The 20,305-nt window shown below is 40.2% G+C and overlaps 2 protein-coding genes and 1 long non-coding RNA gene across 3 annotated transcripts in view; 1 reads left to right on the forward strand and 2 right to left on the reverse strand.

The window, feature by feature from the left end:
• blcap (bladder cancer associated protein) lies at positions 1 to 4,041 on the reverse strand. The gene is made up of 2 exons (XM_085457278.1): positions 3,904 to 4,041; positions 1 to 2,208 (listed from the first exon to the last, which is right to left on the reverse strand). The coding sequence occupies exon 2, from the start codon at positions 2,022 to 2,024 to the stop codon at positions 1,761 to 1,763; it is 264 nt and encodes an 87-aa protein (XP_085313404.1). The 5' UTR covers positions 2,025 to 2,208; positions 3,904 to 4,041; the 3' UTR covers positions 1 to 1,760.
• The window catches only part of LOC146710040 (uncharacterized), an 18,224-nt gene continuing 1,087 nt past the window's right edge, over positions 3,169 to 20,305 (forward strand). Inside the window, exons 1-4 of the long non-coding RNA XR_014920526.1 lie at positions 3,169 to 3,375; positions 8,867 to 9,203; positions 9,931 to 10,101; positions 16,555 to 16,719. This is a non-coding gene — a long non-coding RNA (uncharacterized LOC146710040). The remainder of the gene's footprint in view (positions 3,376 to 8,866; positions 9,204 to 9,930; positions 10,102 to 16,554; positions 16,720 to 20,305) is intronic.
• podxl2 (podocalyxin-like 2) overlaps positions 5,039 to 20,305 on the reverse strand; it is a 23,638-nt gene continuing 8,371 nt past the window's right edge. Inside the window, exons 4-13 of the mRNA XM_085457276.1 lie at positions 19,288 to 19,397; positions 18,943 to 19,135; positions 16,971 to 17,120; positions 16,560 to 16,816; positions 16,379 to 16,453; positions 12,232 to 12,388; positions 10,933 to 10,994; positions 9,914 to 10,093; positions 8,879 to 9,055; positions 5,039 to 8,709 (exon numbers count right to left, since the gene is read on the reverse strand). Of these exons, the coding sequence (XP_085313402.1) occupies positions 8,650 to 8,709; positions 8,879 to 9,055; positions 9,914 to 10,093; positions 10,933 to 10,994; positions 12,232 to 12,388; positions 16,379 to 16,453; positions 16,560 to 16,816; positions 16,971 to 17,120; positions 18,943 to 19,135; positions 19,288 to 19,397 (1,421 nt within the window). The 3' untranslated portion in view covers positions 5,039 to 8,649. The remainder of the gene's footprint in view (positions 8,710 to 8,878; positions 9,056 to 9,913; positions 10,094 to 10,932; positions 10,995 to 12,231; positions 12,389 to 16,378; positions 16,454 to 16,559; positions 16,817 to 16,970; positions 17,121 to 18,942; positions 19,136 to 19,287; positions 19,398 to 20,305) is intronic.

Genomic DNA, 20,305 nt, shown 5'->3' on the forward strand with positions numbered 1-20,305 from the left:
TGCAAAGCACAACTCTTACTTGCATTTATTTTTTAATCAAAATACGTTTTTTTGTTTGACACAGAACCTCACAGTTTAACACATAAGAGGGAAAACTTTATTTAAATTAAAACCAAAGCAAATATGTTGCAGTGAACGCAATGAGCACTGCCACAGGAGGCCACACACACGCGCACACACACACACACACATTCCAACAGGTACAGAGTATAAACACCTTAGCCTGTGTCTGACAGCTAAACTTAACACTTACAGCAGTGACACCTGTGGAAACTCCAATCCCCTGTGAAATTTTTAAATCAGTTCTTCAGCCTGCACTCTGTATTGCTCATTGTTGCTGGAAATGCTGACCATAGCCGTTGTGTCTCCTTGTGTATTGCCACATTTTTACACTGATCAGCATGTCATGACCACAAAGAATGCACACCCATAGCACATTACAGAAAACTTTCATTCAACTACACATCCAGATTTTTCTACCCTTTGGAAACTTTCAGCGTTTTTAACTTATTAAAAATTTGGGTGTCACCTTGACGCTTGGGGGGGAAAAAAAAAAAAAAAAAAAAAACTTAGAGCAACTCATGCAAACTGCAAAAGAAAAAGAACAGAAACAAAAAAGATCAGATGGCAGTAGGGAAGGTCACACTGAGGCAGGACGATGAGGAGCAGCTGTAGAGCACAGCGGGTAATAACATCGTAGGTCCTCAGCTCTAGTTCACCTGTTTGAGGTGTGTTTGAGTAGAAGTGCGGCAAAGGGGGGGACATATTCACAGCGTAGTTACTGATTGTCCAGTGTCTGTGTACTCGCCTTGTGGAGCATTACGTGTGCAGAGCCAAAGTGGCGACAGAGTTTGGCCATCCAGGGCTGTCAGGGGTGTGACGCTCTTGTTTTTGACTACAGTTTAACACTACCTGGCGTATAAAGTTTGTTGAGCAAGTGATCGTGGCTGCCATAGCAGTTTTCAGAGGGGTTAAGTGATTTTGGCAGTTTTAAGGAGCAAAGTATTTTCAGTTTAAAAAGATGAGCGATCGGGTTTGGGGAGAAAGTGAAATCTCTTAAATCGGAACACTGAACTGGAGAGGGATTTTCGTTATGCTAGTTTACGTTTCCTTGCATCCTCTCACTTCCCTTCACCCAGAAACCTTTCCTCCTCTGCCACCATGGAGGATTTTCCATCCCACTATAAAAACCTCAGAGGTTTTGAGCAGCTTTCTCTCCCATCCTCCGTTTGGCAGTAGCTAAGACACAAGGAACAGACAAGTTAGCATAATGCAAAGCACCCACCCCTGTGACTTTAAGTTAATGTCACATGTAGTTTATACTGTATACTTTTTTTTTATTTTTCATTCATGTGCTGGAATGAAAGTTGGTCAATGTGAAATTCTTTTTCCCTCAGCATCAAGTCAAGTTCATGCATGTCCTTCCCTTTTCATTTCAAGTTTGGATCCCTCGCCTTTGCTACCTGTTAGATAATAGGACACATAATGTGACCTCTGGCACCCTTTCCCATTCCTCAAATTCTTCTTTACAGCATTAAGAAAGAAAAAAGAAAAGACAGCGTTCATAACCCTCCAAGACCAGCTCTTCTTCTTTAGTTTGTCTTTGGCTGAACACTCTTGGTATTCCCCTCCAGCAATTTTCACCACTCTAAGCATGGCAGTATCTTTCTACAATAATTTCTCAGCATTGCCTTATACTCCTGCTCCCCCCACCTCCACTTCCTGGTGCTGCTGCTGCTGCTGCTGGTGCTCCTCCTCTCCTAGGTCCCAACAATGGCTGGGTCGTGGGCAGCATCCGGGAGTGCAGCATCCTGGCAGTGGTAAAGGAAGCAGTTGCCCCAGCAACTGTAGCAGATGAGGAAGAGGGCAGCCAGGAAGACCAAGGCACAGATGGTGCAGGGCTTTCTCTCCAGCAGGAAGCTGAGCAGGTAGAACCCCATGAACATGGAGTGGTTGAACCACAGAGCTGGGTTCAGCGGCTTGGGGATGAGCAGCACAGGGAGCAGCCATTGAAGGCAATACATTGTCTCTTTTTGGAAGGAGGCAGAAGATGTTTTCTGTTTCAGATCTATGAATGAAGGGTCTCTGATAGGTTCAGAGTGGAGATGACAACAGCTCTTCGCAGATGTGGGAGCGTTCCTCTATCCAACAGAGCTGGGATGATGCAGAAAGATGTCAAAGCAGCCAGATGTTACCATCAGATCATCCCTGCACAGGACGGTGAAAAGAAAAGTTAGAAGACTCATAATCTGGGCAAACATATCTATCTGAGCTTCCTCTATTTTAAAACGGGCTTTTGGGGAGTGACGAGACAATCTAGCTTCATACAGTCAGAGTCTGTTTATCTTACGTTTCCTGTTATTTTCAGCTTCTTGATAAAGAAAAACATATTTTAGGTTTCAGTATGTCAAAGCCCACATAAAAAAACTGATCTTTCTATATGTCAGCATAACTGTGATGGACCTTTTTTGTTTTTATTTTCAAATAAATGTAAAAAGAAAAAAAGTTTTATTTAATTCACACTTTTTATAGATGCTGTTTTGGAACTATTTGTTGTTTTGTGTCAATAAATAATTCAGGAGATATGAAGAAAAATAAAGTTTTTTCCCCTACATAAAACATGACAACAGTTGAGTTTCCTTCTCACCTCCTCTTCAAGCCAGCTCTTGAATGGTAATATTATTAGAACCACTTCTTTAGTAATATTCACATGGCTGCATGTTTGGCAAATATTAAACGTGGGTACACAAACACTCCAAGACACAAGTTAAAGTTAAATTAGAAAAACATAACATTCAAAACAGCTAACATGCAAACTGGGGTGCAAAACACCAGGCAGGTAAGTGTAGCACGAATGTGAGGAGTGAGACTTGCCTCACTCAAAATCCTAATCAGTGACCCAGTACTTGTTAAAGCCTCCCGAAAGTAAACATTTACTCAACTATTAGTGTGCCAACTTCCTTAAAGGGCCTAACACACCGAGATCAGCTGCTCGGCTAATGTTAACTACCTGCGTGGTTATCTTTAGGCCTCCAAGCACATTAACAAAACTTACTTCGCCTTATTTAATGTGGAAAAAAAATAATCAACGTGCGCTGGGTTTAACACGACAGTGGCTGCTTTCTTTCAATAACTAAACCAGCTGCCACTAGCTGACTGTCAGGGACAGCTGCTCGCTCTCCGACTGCCACATGACCACCTAACTTTAAAATATACCTACGACGTTATGAATGTCGCTGCTGTTAACCCTCTGCTTAAATGCCTGCTGCTTTGATTAACATTCGTTCAATTCAAGGGCAGCTCTTACGCTTTGCTACCTAGTTAGCCTTCGTGTTAATAGAGGAAATTTAGTTTTCATACAGTGATCCTCTCCGGGTAAGACTTCTCTAGAGTCTAGAAAGGGCAAATCAGACTATTTGAAAAACAATAATGGACCAATTTAACGTTGCCAGACAAATCTGGGAGAAAAAGCGTAGACCACAACATGGCTAAATATTCTTGCTTTTGATACACTGTACGTGCAGCGAGTTGTTTTTATTAGAGTGTAATTAAATGGATTTATCCGGCTAACCTGTTCCGCGAAAACACATTGCAGTGGGCGGTAACGTTCGTTAGCTAAAAGCTGCTTTTTAAACAATCATTAAAAAATGAAAAAGTCCGATTTGTTTGTACCAAAAAAGACAATATTTGAGTCTTGGTGTAGACACCCTGTAAGTAATGGGACAGGCCCCCGTGTAGCGCTAGCTGTGAACGGAGGACTGCATTAACAACAGCATGCACCTGAGGCTAACCAGCTAAGTTAGCTTGGAAAACAAACGCTTGCTTCCGCTATCGAGAAAAACCAGAGTCTGTAAAGGTGGCCACCTGTATTACAATCCAACTATAAATTATTATGAAACAAACCTGACATGTTTTGAGCTCATTCTCAGCAAAAATAAACCACCGGTATCATCTCCGTTTCATCAACCGACTGCGTACGTAGCTAACTAGCATTAGCGTTAGCTTAAAGGACCCGTGTGGAGGTAGAGCGAAGAAGTTTAGGTGTCTGTGACTTGCCTGATTATATTTAATAACTTACTGTTGATAACTTTACTTGGACCAAATATGATATCGTTAAGCTTGGTCTATTAATATAGAATAAACTTCTCGAATTCTTCTGTAATAATATTTTGATTGCTGGAGAGTTTTCCTGTATTTATAAAATCTGTTGTGTGTTGTGTGCTGTTATTCTTTGCTGCTTGGATAATTTGATGAATATTATTTGAAAATAATACCCATTAATTTATTTGAAAATTGTTCTATAAAGAGAAAAAACAAAAAACTCAGAACAGCTTATACAGATTCGATTTAAGAATCACTCAGGCCTGAAATATCTTGTTCCTTGTGCCACAAAGCCACATTGGCTGACATTTTCTAACAAATATGGTAGTCTGTGATTTGATCACACACCCTGCTTCTGGATAACTAGATTACCAAATCCGCATCTGAAAATAAACTCCCCAGAATATGATATTTACTCTGATTTAAGTGAAAATTATCAGAAATGCAGATGCAGACACTGTTTTAACCAAAGTATGTATTCATGATTCATTTTTAGACTCTGATCTTAAGTAGCGGCTAGAGGACAGTTAGAGAAGTTTAAATGCCATACCAGGCAAGACCCCAAATACAAGCAGTGTAAAAATGTCACTGAGACAATCTAGTACATAACAGCAGGGTGCAAGATGCTAGCATGCAAGGCATACATGGAACGCCGTCACCAAGTAGCTGGCATAGTATACAGGAACATGTGTAGCGATTATGGCATGCGAGTCAACCACCCAGACTCTAAGTGAACTTTTTCAGGGTCTTTACTGAAATCAACAATAGCTTATAAATCATGTTTTTTTGTTAGTGGTTAGGGTGCTTGTCGGGGTTTATTCATGTAATTTAATGCATCTGCTGAAAAGAGGAAGAATCTAGTTTAAGCTAAGCATTAAATCCAATGAACTGTGATATCATACAGTTACTTACAATTGGGAGATGACAAACCACAGTATCCCATCTTCTTCAAACTTTATTTGTCACAATTATTACAATGACAACCAAAAATGTGAAACCATATGTTTGTGTAAATGCAAACAAACAGACATAGAAAAAAACTTTTTTAAATTAAAAATAAAATATTTCAAAATAATGAATGAAAAGTAAAAAAAAAAAGAAAAGTTTACATATTGATTTAAAATCATATCAACAAACTCTTTATACAAACTAAGGGCTCATTTGTTTTTTGCTACAACTGAACTTGTGCTGGCACTGTTAACTATCCACACGCTTGCCATCAGAACCTAAAAACAAAAACGTATAAAATCAAAAATGTGAAGAAGCAGAATTTGTTAAACGATCACTTCAAGCAACAAAATTTGTCTAAATTAAAGTTTCTCAGCAACGCCAGCTGTATGTTTTGTTATACTGATGCTTACTGCAGGGCTGAAAGCTACATGCTCATCTATATAACAACAAAGAGCCTGCCTGTATTTTGTGCTTTGCCTGATATTAAACAGAATGATAAAGCTCCATTTGGATTTCTTCTGTGTAGTGCACACTTTCGGTAGTCTCCACCCTAGCTATCTTGTGCTTGACAACCACATAATCCACACTGCGGGCAACCATTTAATGTATTCATGATCGTTCTCCATCTCTGCATGTGTCCTCAGCGCTCCATAAATACTGCTTAGCTGACATGGTGCATATTAATCCGTGTGGGTTTGAGTGAAGCCATGTACAGTACTGATGCATCAAGAAAAGTCAGAGTAAGAGATAAAACAGGCAGCATCTTGATGAAAATGAAGATGGGCAACTACAGCAATGAGTCAGTGAGCATGTTTTAGTTCCGCCTGATCTGTGTCATCACAGTGATAGCGAGTCAGTGTTTTATTAATTGGGCCGTGGACTTGTAACCTCTGCTAATTCTAATTTTGATCCTTTATGAATGAATTTGAACTTAAATGTTAGTCATACGTGTATTGAGGTGACTCCTTTAAAGTCAGACAATGGCCATGCTAACTCAATCTTATAAGCCCTGAATAAAGTAAATGGGACAAGTTTGGAGTGATGATAACACTGCAGACGTGTTTTTACTGAGTTGGAACTCAAACTGTTACTCCTGTGTGCCCTGTGTATACTGTAGTCGTTCCATTTGTGACTTAAACGTAACTCTGACTTTAATGTTTAACACCATAATACTGAACACCTGGGGCTCGACTTGGGTCTGGTGACTCGACTTTAACACTGTAACTATCTATATATTTCATGCTTTTGACATCTAAATGTTGCCCATGTGTCATAGCCTCAAGACTTAGCCAGGAGCATACAGCAGCCATTAGAGCACTATTGGGGGAGAAAAACAGCATATAAGGCTAGCAGCACACAAGTACAGCGATCACATGACATGTTTGAGAGTGCAGAGTAAACATCCTCAGCAGTTACAACCATTCCTATAAGCAAAATAGAGATATTTGAATCACTGTATGTAAGACGTTTAACATGATGCAGCATTTCAACGATGATAGTCACTACTTCCAAGAGGAATCAATAAAGTGCCAAAACCTCACTTTCAAAGTTGCTACAGGCTTTACTTTCTCATCAGTAATCCAGAGGAGTAGCTTAGAGGAGTCGCTGCTGTCACTGTAGTCACACCTTATCATCTAATTGTTGATGATTTGATTGGCTGCACTGGTATTGGGACTTTCTTTCTGCTGTCAGTGATGTCCGAATATAGAGTTTAACAGCAAGCACTAACTGTAACCCATAGTGACTTTAAGTCCTAAATAGGACTGTGCGATATGACCAAAATCTCATATCCCGATATAAGAATTCTATCATCCGATAACGATATAAATCACAAAAATGTAACATTTTCTGTAAATTCTGTGAATCTCGGGCAGCTCGACTTGCGGGAAGTGTTTCCAGCTGCGCGTCATGTAGCTGGAGTCGAGTGTTTTAACAGATGCATGAAACAATACATTTTTAGACATAAGTTGTAACGGCTTTCTTTGTGAGTATTTATTAGGCGTGCTGTGTAATAAAAGCCTGTTCTAACATTTGAGTCTAAGGTTTATTTTTTAGCACCTGGCGGCTCTTTTTTACTTCTCATCCGTAAAAATCTGCTCTTTCACTTGGTTCAGTTTATTTTGAAAAGTCTCAACAGGATCTTGAGCTTTATTGTGAAAGGTTTATGTGGAACATAAACAAGAGGACACGCGATGGTGTTACTATCTTTGTTGCTAACCACAACGCATAAAAACAGGCGCTTGTCTGTCCATAGTGTGGTTATATTAAATATAAGAGAAAGAGAGAACTTTAGGAAATTAATATAGCCACTACAGTGACCATCAAAACAATGAAAAAATATTGCTGTAAACAGTTCATTTTGCGACACCACGAAACAAACGATAGCGTAAAATGAAACGATAGACATTTTTATATCGTCATCCGATATATATCGTTATATCGAACAGCCCTAGTCCTAAATTAATTCACAATATCTCTTAGAAGATTATGAAACATTATTATGAAAAATTCTGTGTGAACCTGTTTTAATTGCTTTCATTTTTCTGATTGGTTGGTACTTGCTGGTTTCTGCAAACAGACTTCAAAGCCCCGCCTCCTACAGGAGGTCGGGCCGTGGCTCTGGTTGTGCCAGGACATCGGTGCAGTGCTGACATCAGCAAGGCAAGAGAGTGGAAAAAATCCTTTTGTAAAACTTGCGTTTCAAGCCCGTCAAAGCCTGAGCTTCAGACTATGAGCTCATTATTTCAAACTTCGGCTGTGTTTAATATGGACAGTCTCTACAGATATGACAAACAATAAGGGGAAAAAGTATATGAGGAGTGGCATTTTTCTACTGGTGGTAATTTTGTCAACTTCATACACTGTTGGTTACTTTACCCTGAACTAATATATCATATTTATAAAATCATTACATCTTATATATAAAATACTGACCTGTAACTTACCTAAATATATTCAGTTTTACCACAATTCATAGTAAACCTTTAATATTTCGATTACTTTCACAGTTAGGGAAACAGTGGGCCATTCTGTCTAATGATTTGTGACACAAAACGGTGCCACAGCGTTGACATTCAAACATTAGGGTTGTAAAATGATGCTGTAAGTTATGACTTGTGCAGAGTTTGCTTTTAATCTGTCCCATGCAGCCACTGTACAAAAAGGTAGCAGCGTAAGGCACACTAAACACAGGCATTTCTATGGCGTGATGGCATTATTAACCTATCCAACAGGAGTTTAATCTTTTAATGAAATTTCAGCTTTGTCAATCACACTCTGTTGATTGTTTTAAAAGCTGAGATCTCAGAGAGACTCATGACTCTACGTGAATTCAGTGTCTAATCTCAAACATGACGTCAGTGACTCCTCCTCTACTCCCCCTAGCCTCAGTCTTAGCTCAGCTGACTGGGCAACACTTTATTACCATCAGCGTCTTCCTTTTCTCTCCCTTATTTCTCCTTTCTTTCTTTGTTCTCTCCATCAAAAACATTTGTATTATTTTTCTTCTGCCACCATCTCCCCATCCTCTTTCATTATCTTCTTCCTTCCTCAGGGCTTCCTCTCATAAGCTGTATATAAAAGAATCGTCTTCATCAATCAGAGATGTGTGTCCTGCTCTTCTTCCTCCTCCTCTGTGGCTGCTTGATTGACAAATACCTAAAAAAAAAAAAAAAGATTAGTGTCTTCATGCCGTTGCCAGGCAGAATGTATTTTTGTTTAGTTTAGTTTTCTCAAAAAGGAAGCTTTAGCAGTAACTCATTTACTCATTATTTACTCATCCATCTCTTCATCTTTTTTTTTATCCCTCAATTAGTCTTCCAATCACCTGCCATCGACTGCTCTCCTCCCCACCTCTGTCTCCTCCTCCTCCTGCTCCTCCTCCTGCAAGCCCATTGGTACTTGGCTTCTTTTCCTGCATCTCAGGCTGGCCATCATTAGTCACATCCAGTGTTGGGTTATCATGGCAACCGTTCACCACAAAGTGAAGCTCCTCAGCACGAAACTGTGTGGAAAAGAAGGAGCAAAAGATTTATAAAGAGTAATCCATTTATCCAGTGCGGCAGCTCAGAGACATGAATACCTTCATCTCTCATGAACTCAGCAGCAAAAAATAAAATGAATGAGAGGAAACCAATGAAAAGTCTGGCAAAGTAAGAACACCTCAAAGAAACGTTGATACACCTCAGCCCTAAACACAGGCTAGAGGGATTTAACAAAACCTAAACTAAGATGAATATCATCCCTAACCATGATCCATGTTTCCAACATCATATGTTTGATCTAACGCCTTCATTCTGGTCACAATATATGAAAGCTAACCACATTAATACATTTAAATTAGTACATCGTTATTTTACTGTTAAAACCTATACAATTATGATAATGTTTTCATATTATTAGTAATATTATATTTGGATTTGGACAACCTGCACGCTACATAAAAACCCATCACCAATGGATGGATTATTTACTGAAATCAGCTTTCTGAAAGCACATTTCAATTAATGTCCTTTAAAATGTATTTATTTTATTTTAATTTGGTCTGAACTGTGTTTAAAGAAGTGCTGTGCTATTCGTCTTTAGAGACTGTGTACCAGCGCCCTGCTGAAGGCGCTTCTCTCTCTCGTGTGCATGAGAAAAAAGGAAGGTGTTGATTACCGCTGACCGTGTCTGCAGACTTTGTTAATTAAACTTCCAAGACACCATATTACATTAGGTTAAGTTACTTAAGTATAGAGGGTATAATATATATATACTGTAAACACTGACAAACATCTGTGGTCTTAAACACTTGACAGCACAGCTGCACATCAGCACGGGCCACAGTTAGCGCATGGCGATGGTTTGTGTTTGTGCTTACCGCAGTTTTCGTTGCAGGGAGCCGTCTCTGCCAGCAGATGTATATGAATCCAGATGTGATGATTACCATGCAGATGGAGCCGATGATAACCAGAACCACAAACAGCTTGCCGTAGTCACTGCGTGTGTGACTGGGCCGAGACGGGCAGTTGCTGGCAGCACTGTAGTTCTGGACGCCCACCTGAAAAGGTACGCATGCACAACAATCAACCATTAGTTTAAACTCATGTCAAACCCGTTTCACACTGTGACAGCTCACCTTGCTCTTAAGTGGACCAGTGAAAGTTCCCCTTTTTTGTCAGTAAACAGCAGTGTAACTGCACATTTACTCCCTAAAATATCTTAACTCCTTAATGCCTAGTGTGTCATATTTGACACATACAATTTTCTGTGAGTTTTTGAGACTTCTACAAGATCAGTGTGATTTTTTTCCCCCTGAAAAACTTAACTAAAAGGCACAATATATTTTTAAGCAATTTAAACAAAATTCCAGATGTAGCAAATATAATATGGAGCAGAATTATTTCAGATTTCAGGCTTTAGGGGTTTAATATAGGAAAAAGAAGCGCATGTCTCAGTTTTTCCACTTGAAAAAGAAATGCTATAGTATTAAATAAAAGAAATCTGTCAGCATGAATGTTTGGGCTTATATTGTAAGAAATACCAGGCCATTCTCAATCCCGACATATAACATACCGATGATTTATCAAGTCCCGAGGTGGCCCTATGAACCACGCAGGATTGTGGATGGAATACAATAGAACCAGTAACCCACGTACATGTGTAGATTCATTCCAAACGGTTCTCATGTTTCCTGCCGTTTCCGAACGCGTAACAAAGAGACGTGTTGGGTGGCCAAAAGTGTGACATACCGACGATTTGTCACAGAAAGAGGTGCATTTTTTTCCATTTCATTTCACACACGTTCACTGTGTTCTCTTCAGTATCTTAGCAGAAATGTTTGAATCTGATTTGCTGGAGAGTGCTGCAACAAATTTAAAAAGTTTCTAGATGTTGTACCTCAGTCAGACATGTCTTGATCTCTGCCAGCATGCCCAGCATGTCTTTGGTCGGGATCACTCCTGGATAAAAAAACATATCTTGTCAGACACAGTCCTTTGAGCCAACATAGTGCTTGTGTGTGCTTGAATATGTGTGTTACTGAGAAGCTCCTAAACTCTTCTTTGGGTCAGAACTGAATCAAATGCCTCATTTAAAGGATCTCTTTATATCATGTTTCTTTGTCTGATACTGAAGCCTGACATTTGCAACTGTTTGATATTTGTGAAGGCTTTCAGATAACACACCCTGAAAGAGGCTGAAAATTAACTTAATGTGACAGCAGACCATCTATTTTTATCCAAAGAACAAAGAAACTGCTTGAGACCCCTGATCACAACTGAATATTTCAGGGTGCACCGTTGGTTCAGAGTTGAAGTATGAAGACTGGGATAACTTCTGTTGATACATTTTTATTTGTGCTGAATGTTTTTATTGTTTCATGTCTGTCTGCACATTGTTGTCACACAGCTGCCAGCAGCCACTGCAGTCTGGACAAGCTACATGGATGAATATTAATATGCTTGTGCACTCAAATCAGTAACAGGGATCCTCTGTTGGGTTTAATATCTCAGACTAACTACTTTTTTGCTTGAGCATATAAAAAATGACAAGTATGCTCCTGTTCAGATTTGTAATTATGACCCTTGTTGTGAGTTGTAGCCAGAGATCCAACTCTATTCATCACAGATAATCCCCAACCGGAAGTTCAGGTCAGTTTGACAGAGGTTTTGATGTTGTCGTTAGCATGAAGTTGATACCCATGGTCGAATCATCAAAAAAAGGATTTACTTGGCCTGATCCAGCAGTGCTGGAAGCTGTGCACAAACACATAGCCTAAAGGACAACAGGCCAAATAGAAGTCAGGGACGTTTTTGATTTTTGACTCCAGAATCTTTTAATGCACCTCATTCAGTATAAAGCAGTTAAAGCTAACATAATATCTGTCACACATGACATTTTACAGCACAGTGAGTACTTTTATTTTATAATTACATCAGATTTTGTAGTTTTTGTCATTTTTTTTTGTAATTTTAATGTTGTATTTTGTTGACTAGGAAACAAATCTTTCTTCCCCCTATTGGCTATAAATAGGGATGCTGATGCTGTGTGCTATGTGTTCCAGTTTAACAGTTAAAAACATTTTTGTTTGTACTTATTGTGTTTTACTATTTTCTCTGCATTTTAAGGTACATGTGTACGTGTGTGTGTGTGTCTGTTTGTGTTTGTGTGTGTGGGTAGGTGTGTAGGTGGGTGTACCATGCACAGATGCCACGTTCATCAGCAGCTGGTGTTGCTGGTGTGTAGGCTTGCTGAGGTAGATTACCCATGTTCCCTCAGGGCTACTCATTCTCCGAGCAAACACTCGCTCTATAGTCGTCAACAACCGCACACCCTGGTCTAAACGGAAATCCTCCTGTAACACACAGACACACACACGTACACACACGCACACATACACACACAAAGGTGAGGAAACAGGATAAAAGAAGTTAAACTGCAGTAGCTCAGCTTTGACTCCATCCCTGTTTCTGTGCCAACAACTACTGCATTGGTGGTGAGGGTTTGTGTTGGTGCCATGGACAGATGTTCGTTCACCGACACACACAAATACAAGCAGCCCCCAGCAGTCCGGGTTTTAGAGCTCTACAGCACTCCTCCACCTGATGTTTGCTACTGCAGTGGGAGAGAAAAGTCTGGCTCCTTCTTCAAAGAAGGACACATCACAGCTGCGTGTGCTGGTTCTAGGATGAATAATTGGCTTCAAAATTGTGTTCATATACAGTGGGGCAAAAAAGTATTTAGTCAGCCACCGATTGTGCAAGTTCCCCCTCTTAAAATGATGACAGAGGTCAGTAATTTGCACCAGAGGTACACTTCAACTGTGAGAGACAGAATGTGAAAAAAAAATCCATGAATTCACATGGTAGGATTTGTAAAGAATTTATTCGTAAATTAGGGTGGAAAATAAGTATTTGGTCACCTCAAACAAGGAAAATCTCTGGCTCTCACAGACCTGTAACGTCTTCTGTAAGAAGCTTTTCTGTCCCCCACTCGTTACCTGTATGAATGGCACCTGTTTAAACTCATCATCTGTATAAAAGACACCTGTCCACAGCCTCAAACAGTCAGACTCCGCCATGGCCAAGACCAAAGAGCTTTCGAAGGACACCAGGAAAAGTATTGTAGACCTGCACCAGACTGGGAAGAGTGACTCTACAATAGGCAAGCAGCTTGGTGTGAAAAAATCAACTGTGGGAGCAATCATCAGAAAATGGAAGACATACAAGACCGCTGATAATCTCCCTCGATCTGGGGCTCCACGCAAGATCTCATCCCGTGGGGTCAAAATGATCATGAGAACGGTGAGCAAAGATCCCAGAACCACACGGGGGGAACTGGTGAATGACCTGCAGAGAGCTGGGACCAAAGTAACAAAGGTCACCATCAGTAACACACTACAACGGCAGGGAATCAAATCCCGCAGTGCCAGACGTGTTCCGCTGCTGAAGCCAGTGCATGTCCAGGCCCGTCTGAAGTTTGCCAGAGAGCACATGGATGATACAGCAGAGGATTGGGAGAATGTCATGTGGTCAGATGAAACCAAAGTAGAACTTTTTGGTATAAACTCAACTCGTCGTGTTTGGAGGAAGAAGAATACTGAGTTGCATCCCAAGAACACCATACCTACTGTGAAGCATGGGGGTGGAAACATCATGCTATGGGGCTGTTTTTCTGCCAAGGGGACAGGACGACTGATCCGTGTTAAGGACAGAATGAATGGGGCCATGTATCGTGAGATTTTGAGCCAAAACCTCCTTCCATCAGTGAGAACTTTGAAGATGAAACGAGGCTGGGTCTTCCAACATGACAATGATCCAAAACACACCGCCCGGGCAACAAAGGAGTGGCTCCGTAAGAAGCATTTGAAAGTCCTGGAGTGGCCTAGCCAGTCTCCAGACCTCAACCCCATAGAAAATCTGTGGCGGGAGTTGAAAGTCCGTGTTGCTCGGCGACAGCCCCAAAACATCACTGCTCTCGAGAAGATCTGCATGGAGGAATGGGCCAAAATACCAGCTACTGTGTGTGCAAACCTGGTAAAGACCTATAGTAAACGTTTGACCTCTGTTATTGCCAACAAAGGTTATGTTACAAAGTATTGAGTTGTATTTTTGTTATTGACCAAATACTTATTTTCCACCCTGATTTACGAATAAATTCTTTACAAATCCTACCATGTGGATTCATGGATTTTTTTTTTTTTTCTTCACATTCTGTCTCTCACAGTTGAAGTGTACCTCTGGTGCAAATTACTGACCTCTGTCATCATTTTAGGTGGGGGAACTTGCACAATCGGTGGCTGACTAAATACTTTTTTGCCCCACTGTATCTGACCTGTTTGGACTGGTTCAGACCAAACAGACCACCTGAGAATGAGTGTCTCGGTCTGCTTGCAAACAGATTTTAGTGGTTTATTGTCGTGTAAAAGCAAAACTGTGTGCCCAAACCACAGCTGGTCACAGCTATCTCCAAGATCAACTGCACTGAATTTTCTTAAACTAATTTGCTGAAACGGAATCAGACTGCTAAAAAAATTGGTATTATATGTACTTATAATAGTAAGAACTGAAAGAATTACAAGTAAATATTCTGATATTAAATATTACTATTAGACATAGTGTTATCATTACTAACCAGACGTTAGACTAATAGACAAATAGACAATAGACATTTTCTAAGTAGCAGTCCATGCACTCAGCAGTGCAGATGGGGTTAAACGTATTCCTGAATGTTTAAAAAATGTCATGAAATAAAGTTTATACTTATCGTGTGCACAGGATTCAGATCCATCTCTAACCACTACAGATGTACAAAGTCGCCATGTAACGAAGTGAATTTAGCCAGCTAAACTTTAATTTCACCTTCATACAATTGCATAACTGCAGATCAGTTCCAAACACTGTAGGGATGTTTCTGTGTCTGTAGTTTTTCAGAAACTGTAACAGATTGATAAACATCACTGACGTGGCAGTTAACCCCTAAAAATGACCCCTGACTGAACAAAGGGGCATTAGAGGAACCGCTTCAGGTGCAGTTCCTCTAATGGCCACATGAGGCTGGCTCCAAAAAGAGAACTGAGTCACAAAACTGCATCTGTCAATTAGGGGTGCAACGTATTGATATTGAACCGTTCGATACAGTGCTTTCGGTTCAGTATGCATATCTATCAAACAAAATTTTTAATTTATTTTATCAACTTTCCTTCTGACAATGCTGTCTGTGTTGAGAGCTCAGTGAATCTGCGTTCGACTACTCCGCCTAGGCTGCACTGTCAAGCGCAGATCCACTGAGCGCAGCACAAGCTAGCAAGACAGAAGCTAAGCTCGTTGCAACATGGCAAATTGAACCTCCCCCACCCTCATTCAGATCTGGCCTTTGGAACTATTTTGGTCTTCATGTGAAGTATGACCCTGAAGGTAAGCGCGTCATGGACAAAAGTAAAACAGTATGTCGGATGTGCCACGCAATGCTCAATTACATGGGTGGGAACTACTGCGTTAGCGCAGTTTGCTCGTTAACGTGTTGACACCGTCCAGCCCCACGCACGGTGATCCGCGGTAGCTCGTTAACGGAGATTTGCCGTGTTGTGGCGTTAACGTCATTTCAGATTAAGGCTGACAGCACTAGTGGGAACACAATGAATATGACTGCGCATTTACGCTCACATCATTGTAGTGCAAAGTGGAAGCAGACAAAAACAACAAGCACGCATGCTACAAACTTTACCCGAGTCATTTAGACAGCCGTTAGCACAGGATTCTCCTTATGGGGACCTGCTATGTTTAATATGCTGCTGAGAATATAGCCCAGAAGAAGCGTATAGTATAGCTTTTATTTTGGAAAGAGCCATTTCTCTGTAATAAACTCTCCTTTCCAAAGATGAGTGATTTCTCGATCAGATAGATTTATTTTTTTTATTATTTTCTTTTTTCAGCAACATTAAATTTAAAAACTGTACTTTTGAGTTAAAATATATATTTATAATTTTAATAAATGACAAATTAAAAAGGCATGAACATTTTTTGTATCAATAAAATATCGAACCGTGACACCAAAGTATCGACCCGAACCGTGAATTTTGTGTATGTTGCACCCCTACTGTCAATCATTTTGTGGTGTTGGTGTTTTGTAAAGCATTTTAAATGGAATTTTGAAATAAACAGTAAAGTCTTCTGTGAGATCCAGATGGTCCAAAGAGTCTGTGCTCCACATTTTGCAATTTAAATTCTAGGGTTTTATTAGCCCAATCCTCTTTCATCCAAATTTGGTTACTTCTGATTCCAAAAGGCGATCATGGCATCATCTTATGCATACTAATGCATAAGTCAGGTCGAGGTGTACTCACGCAGTTGATGTTTTGTGTCATGTTGAGGACGACATAGCCTCGTCCAGTCAGCTCACTCCAGTCAACACAAACTACCTGAAAGATTTGGATTTAAAGTAAAATAGCATTATAAATGCCAGAATTTTATGATCGGAAAAAATAACTTATATTTGTCGTTTGTTCCCACTGTCTGCAAGTTTACCTGGTGTGTCACCTCTACTCCTTTGAGATCGCTGTCTGGTAGTAGGACCTCTGCGACCCCACCACCCCTGACCTCTGACCTGTGAGACTCCAGAGGAGTGGTCTTTTCCAGCCAATTCCAGGATGGGTCGGTGAACCCAATAGTGGGGGAAGGATCAGTAGTGAGTGGGATGATGTGTCTGATTCTTGTTTCTTCACGCTCCATCTTTTTCCATCTTTCCTCCTTCCCCTCGTCACTTCTGTCTTTTGGTCTAAATTCTTGGGTACAGAGGAGGCAATTTGCCTGCTTTAGTCAGGCTTGCTATGATCATAACACTGAAGAACTGACAGACCTGCTGTGCTATCACTGAACAAATCCTTCTAAGGGGAGGGGCTTAGAGAAGCTTTATACTGATTATTACTGGACACTCACCTTTCTCCACACTAGGCTGCAGAGGCTCTCTGCTGGGAGCCAAGCCAACCTCTGGTACAGTGGGATTGTGGGTAAATACACCTATGTGTACGAGGCCTATCTCCTCCTCTTCCTCTTCCTCCCTCTCAGCCTCTTCATCCTCTGTCTCACCTGCAGAAACAAAACCAAGGCAGCAGAGATAAAAAACACAGAAGCTTCTCTGTGGTTTACACTCAAGCATTTTAACACCTTTTCAATCCTCTAAATGTGCAATTTGGGTTTATGTTGCTGGCAAATCCACCAGATCTTCTAGAACAAGCTGCATCTTTTAGTCATTACAGTTAACAACAAATAAAAATGACAGACATCCTAAATTAAATGACACCAGAGCAAACCTGCTGAGTGCTGGATACAAGGAATGGTTTGATTTTGTGAAATACGTGTATCTTCTTAGCCTTAAGAGAATTGATATCATTTTAATGCCAGTCAGCAGATGGTTACCTCACTTCAACATAAGGCTAAACATCTGTCCTGGCTCCATCTTAAAGCAATAACATCTGTTGATCAGAATACTTCTTATGTAGTCCACACAAACATCTGACCTGAGAAGATTATAGTTTGTATGCATTTTATATTTTTATAAAACAGAGGATTTGACCGTTTATCAAACATTGATGCATTTAAACACAATGTAACAGATGCAGTGTCTATACCCCTTCTAACCAAAGTTAACTTGCCAACTTTGTCCCTGGTTAGGCTTTTAAGACACAATGTTTCAATACAAATATAAGATCAGACAGAAAACATCACTAATAACAATAATAATATCATCCCTTTGCGTTAAATCTTTTTTGTTTTTATTTCTTGTGGCAGTTTTCTAACTATTGGTAGTTTACAATCTTCTCCGCTAACAGCTTATCTTGTGCTTACACCTTTTCTGCTGAATGACTGACTGAATGCTGCACAAGGTCATTCACACATTTAAATGCCAACTTTAAAAAGGAAAAATGAATTAAATTGGCAAGAAATCATGTTTTGCATGGTCAGATTTTTAAAAGGTTCTAAGTTGACCTTCAACATGCAACAAGAAGAAATGGGAGTGAGACAAAGCATTTTTTGAGCATGCAATTTATTGAAAACAAGGCTTAAACTTTGATTTTTGTTTTGGGGGGTTTGGGGTTTTTTTTTTGGAGGTGTGGTCCTAAATCAGCTGTAAAACAGCCCATTTCAGTTTAAGCGTTGTTTTCAATAAATTTCATGCTCAAAAATGTTTTGGCTCACTCCCATTTCTTCTTGTTGCATGTTGAAGCTCTACCTGAAACCTTGTTAAGACCCAACAATGCAAAGTATGATTTTTTGCCATTTTCCAAGTGGTCTTAAAATTTTGATCAGGACTGTATATCTCAGGAAAGGGTTTAAAACGTATTTGTAATTCTTGGGGACTCCACTGAACCACTGGAAAAACAGAGAAAGCTTCCCAGGATTGACTGGCCTACAAATATAACTCCAATAGTGCATCAACAACTTATCCTCAAAAGAACCCAAAGCAACATCTAAAGAACCGCAGGCCTCACCTGCCTCAAAGTTCATGATTCAAAAATAAGAAGGAGACTGGGCAAAAATGGCATCCATGGGACGGTTCCAAGGTAAAAAACACTGCTGACCACATCACATTTACCCCAAAACATACTGATAATACCCAACAGAAACTATTCTAATAACAGATACAGAAAATCTGTATCTGTTATTAATTAATGTTACGCCTCAATAAACATACAGAGAGAAAAGAATAAAAAACAGCGTCACTATCAAAAAATTTCAGGCGATAGCTGGATTTCCTGAAATGTCCGATGTAGCACAAACATTTTATCCCACGTAAACAGGAAATACAAAGCACAAGGGTACATAAATAAAAGAACATTACAGAAACAAACGTTGATATCTCACAGGGGAACAGGGAACAACATAAAACAAGGAAACTGCTTTAGTGTACCTTTTGTATAACTTCCCAGCAGCCCAAAGTCTGTGCCAGTGTCGGTCTCTGGGGAGGCTGTTCCTACAGCATCTCCAGCAGCACTTGATGTGCTAGTAGTGGTAGTGATGGAGGAGCGAAGGCCTCCATATCCGCTAGAAAGGAAATCTTCTTCCCGCTCTGCTTCCCACAGCTCTTTATCTAAAGGACCCACCTGTATAGCAAATATCACATTAGTCCTTGTTTTGTTGCTTTTCCTGAATCTGTAAGTTCAGTTAAATGATTAAGTTTATGGTAACCACCCAGCTTAATAACCAGTCTGAGTTACATTCACACAGATAAATAGGTTAATTTCTCTATCCTCACCTTTAGAACGGGGGATGCGCGATGCTCCTCTGGCCCAGAATCAGGTCCCTCTGCTGGGATGGAGATGCTGGACTGCTCGGAGGAGGAGGGGTTGAAAGATGGACTGTAGCCTGTGTGACACATTGAGACATGTCACAAACATATGTTGTTTCTTTGAGTCCACTGTCTGTAGTGCTGAGGATTTGGCAGCTTATCAAAGACACAAAGTCACAGGAGATACGGAACCAGTTAAAGGAACAAAATTAATTACGCCGGTTGTTAAATGTTTATATATATATATATATATATAAAAAACACCCAGCACGCCCCTGCGGGCGGTTTATCCTTCAAGCTCGGGTCCTCTACCAGAGGCCTGAGAGCTTGAGGGTCCTGCGCAGTATCTTAGCTGTTCCCAGGACTGCGCTCTTCTGGACAGAGATCTCCGATGTTGTTCCCGGGATCTGCTGGAGCCACTCACCTAGCTTGGGAGTCACCGCACCTAGTGCTCCGATTACCTCTCACAGATAGAGATTGACGAGGTACAACACAAATATATATATATATATATATATATATATATATATATATATATATATATATATATATAAGAACTGTGCAAATTTGACTTTGAATATGAGGAAGAAATTATTAGTCCTCAAATCCTTTGTGAAATACCTGAAGTAAACCTGAAAAAAAAATCTCTTTCAGACCCAGAAAATATGCCCATCTTTTACATACAGGCTATGCCTTTATCTCTTCTTCTCCAGCAGTTGGTTGTATCTTCAGGTGCTTTCCCACATTTCTATATACCCAGACTGAATTTTTACCCTTGGCAAAAATCAATATTTAAGAACCAGTATCATAACTCGCTTCCCACAACAGCTTGAGATGCAGACATAATGTTTGCCCACCAAAGTGGAGCAGCACAGTCTGTAAAAATGTTGATTTAAAATTGTTTTTTCCCAGGCAAACATTTGGTCCCAGACATCTGTGGAATAACAATAAAGTCTCTGAAGATGCAACTTCCTGCTGAATGACA

The sequence above is a fragment of the Copadichromis virginalis genome, linkage group LG5 (assembly GCF_057382275.1).
Source record: "Copadichromis virginalis isolate Kocher_CV1m ecotype Utaka linkage group LG5, C_Virginalis_male_GT1.1, whole genome shotgun sequence".
In the NCBI taxonomy this organism is placed as follows: domain Eukaryota; kingdom Metazoa; phylum Chordata; class Actinopteri; order Cichliformes; family Cichlidae; genus Copadichromis; species Copadichromis virginalis.

Bases quoted from the DNA above. Each gene is read 5' to 3' on its own strand.
- blcap (XM_085457278.1), bottom strand. From the start codon at position 2,024: ATGTATTGCCTTCAATGGCTGCTCCCTGTGCTGCTCATCCCCAAGCCG.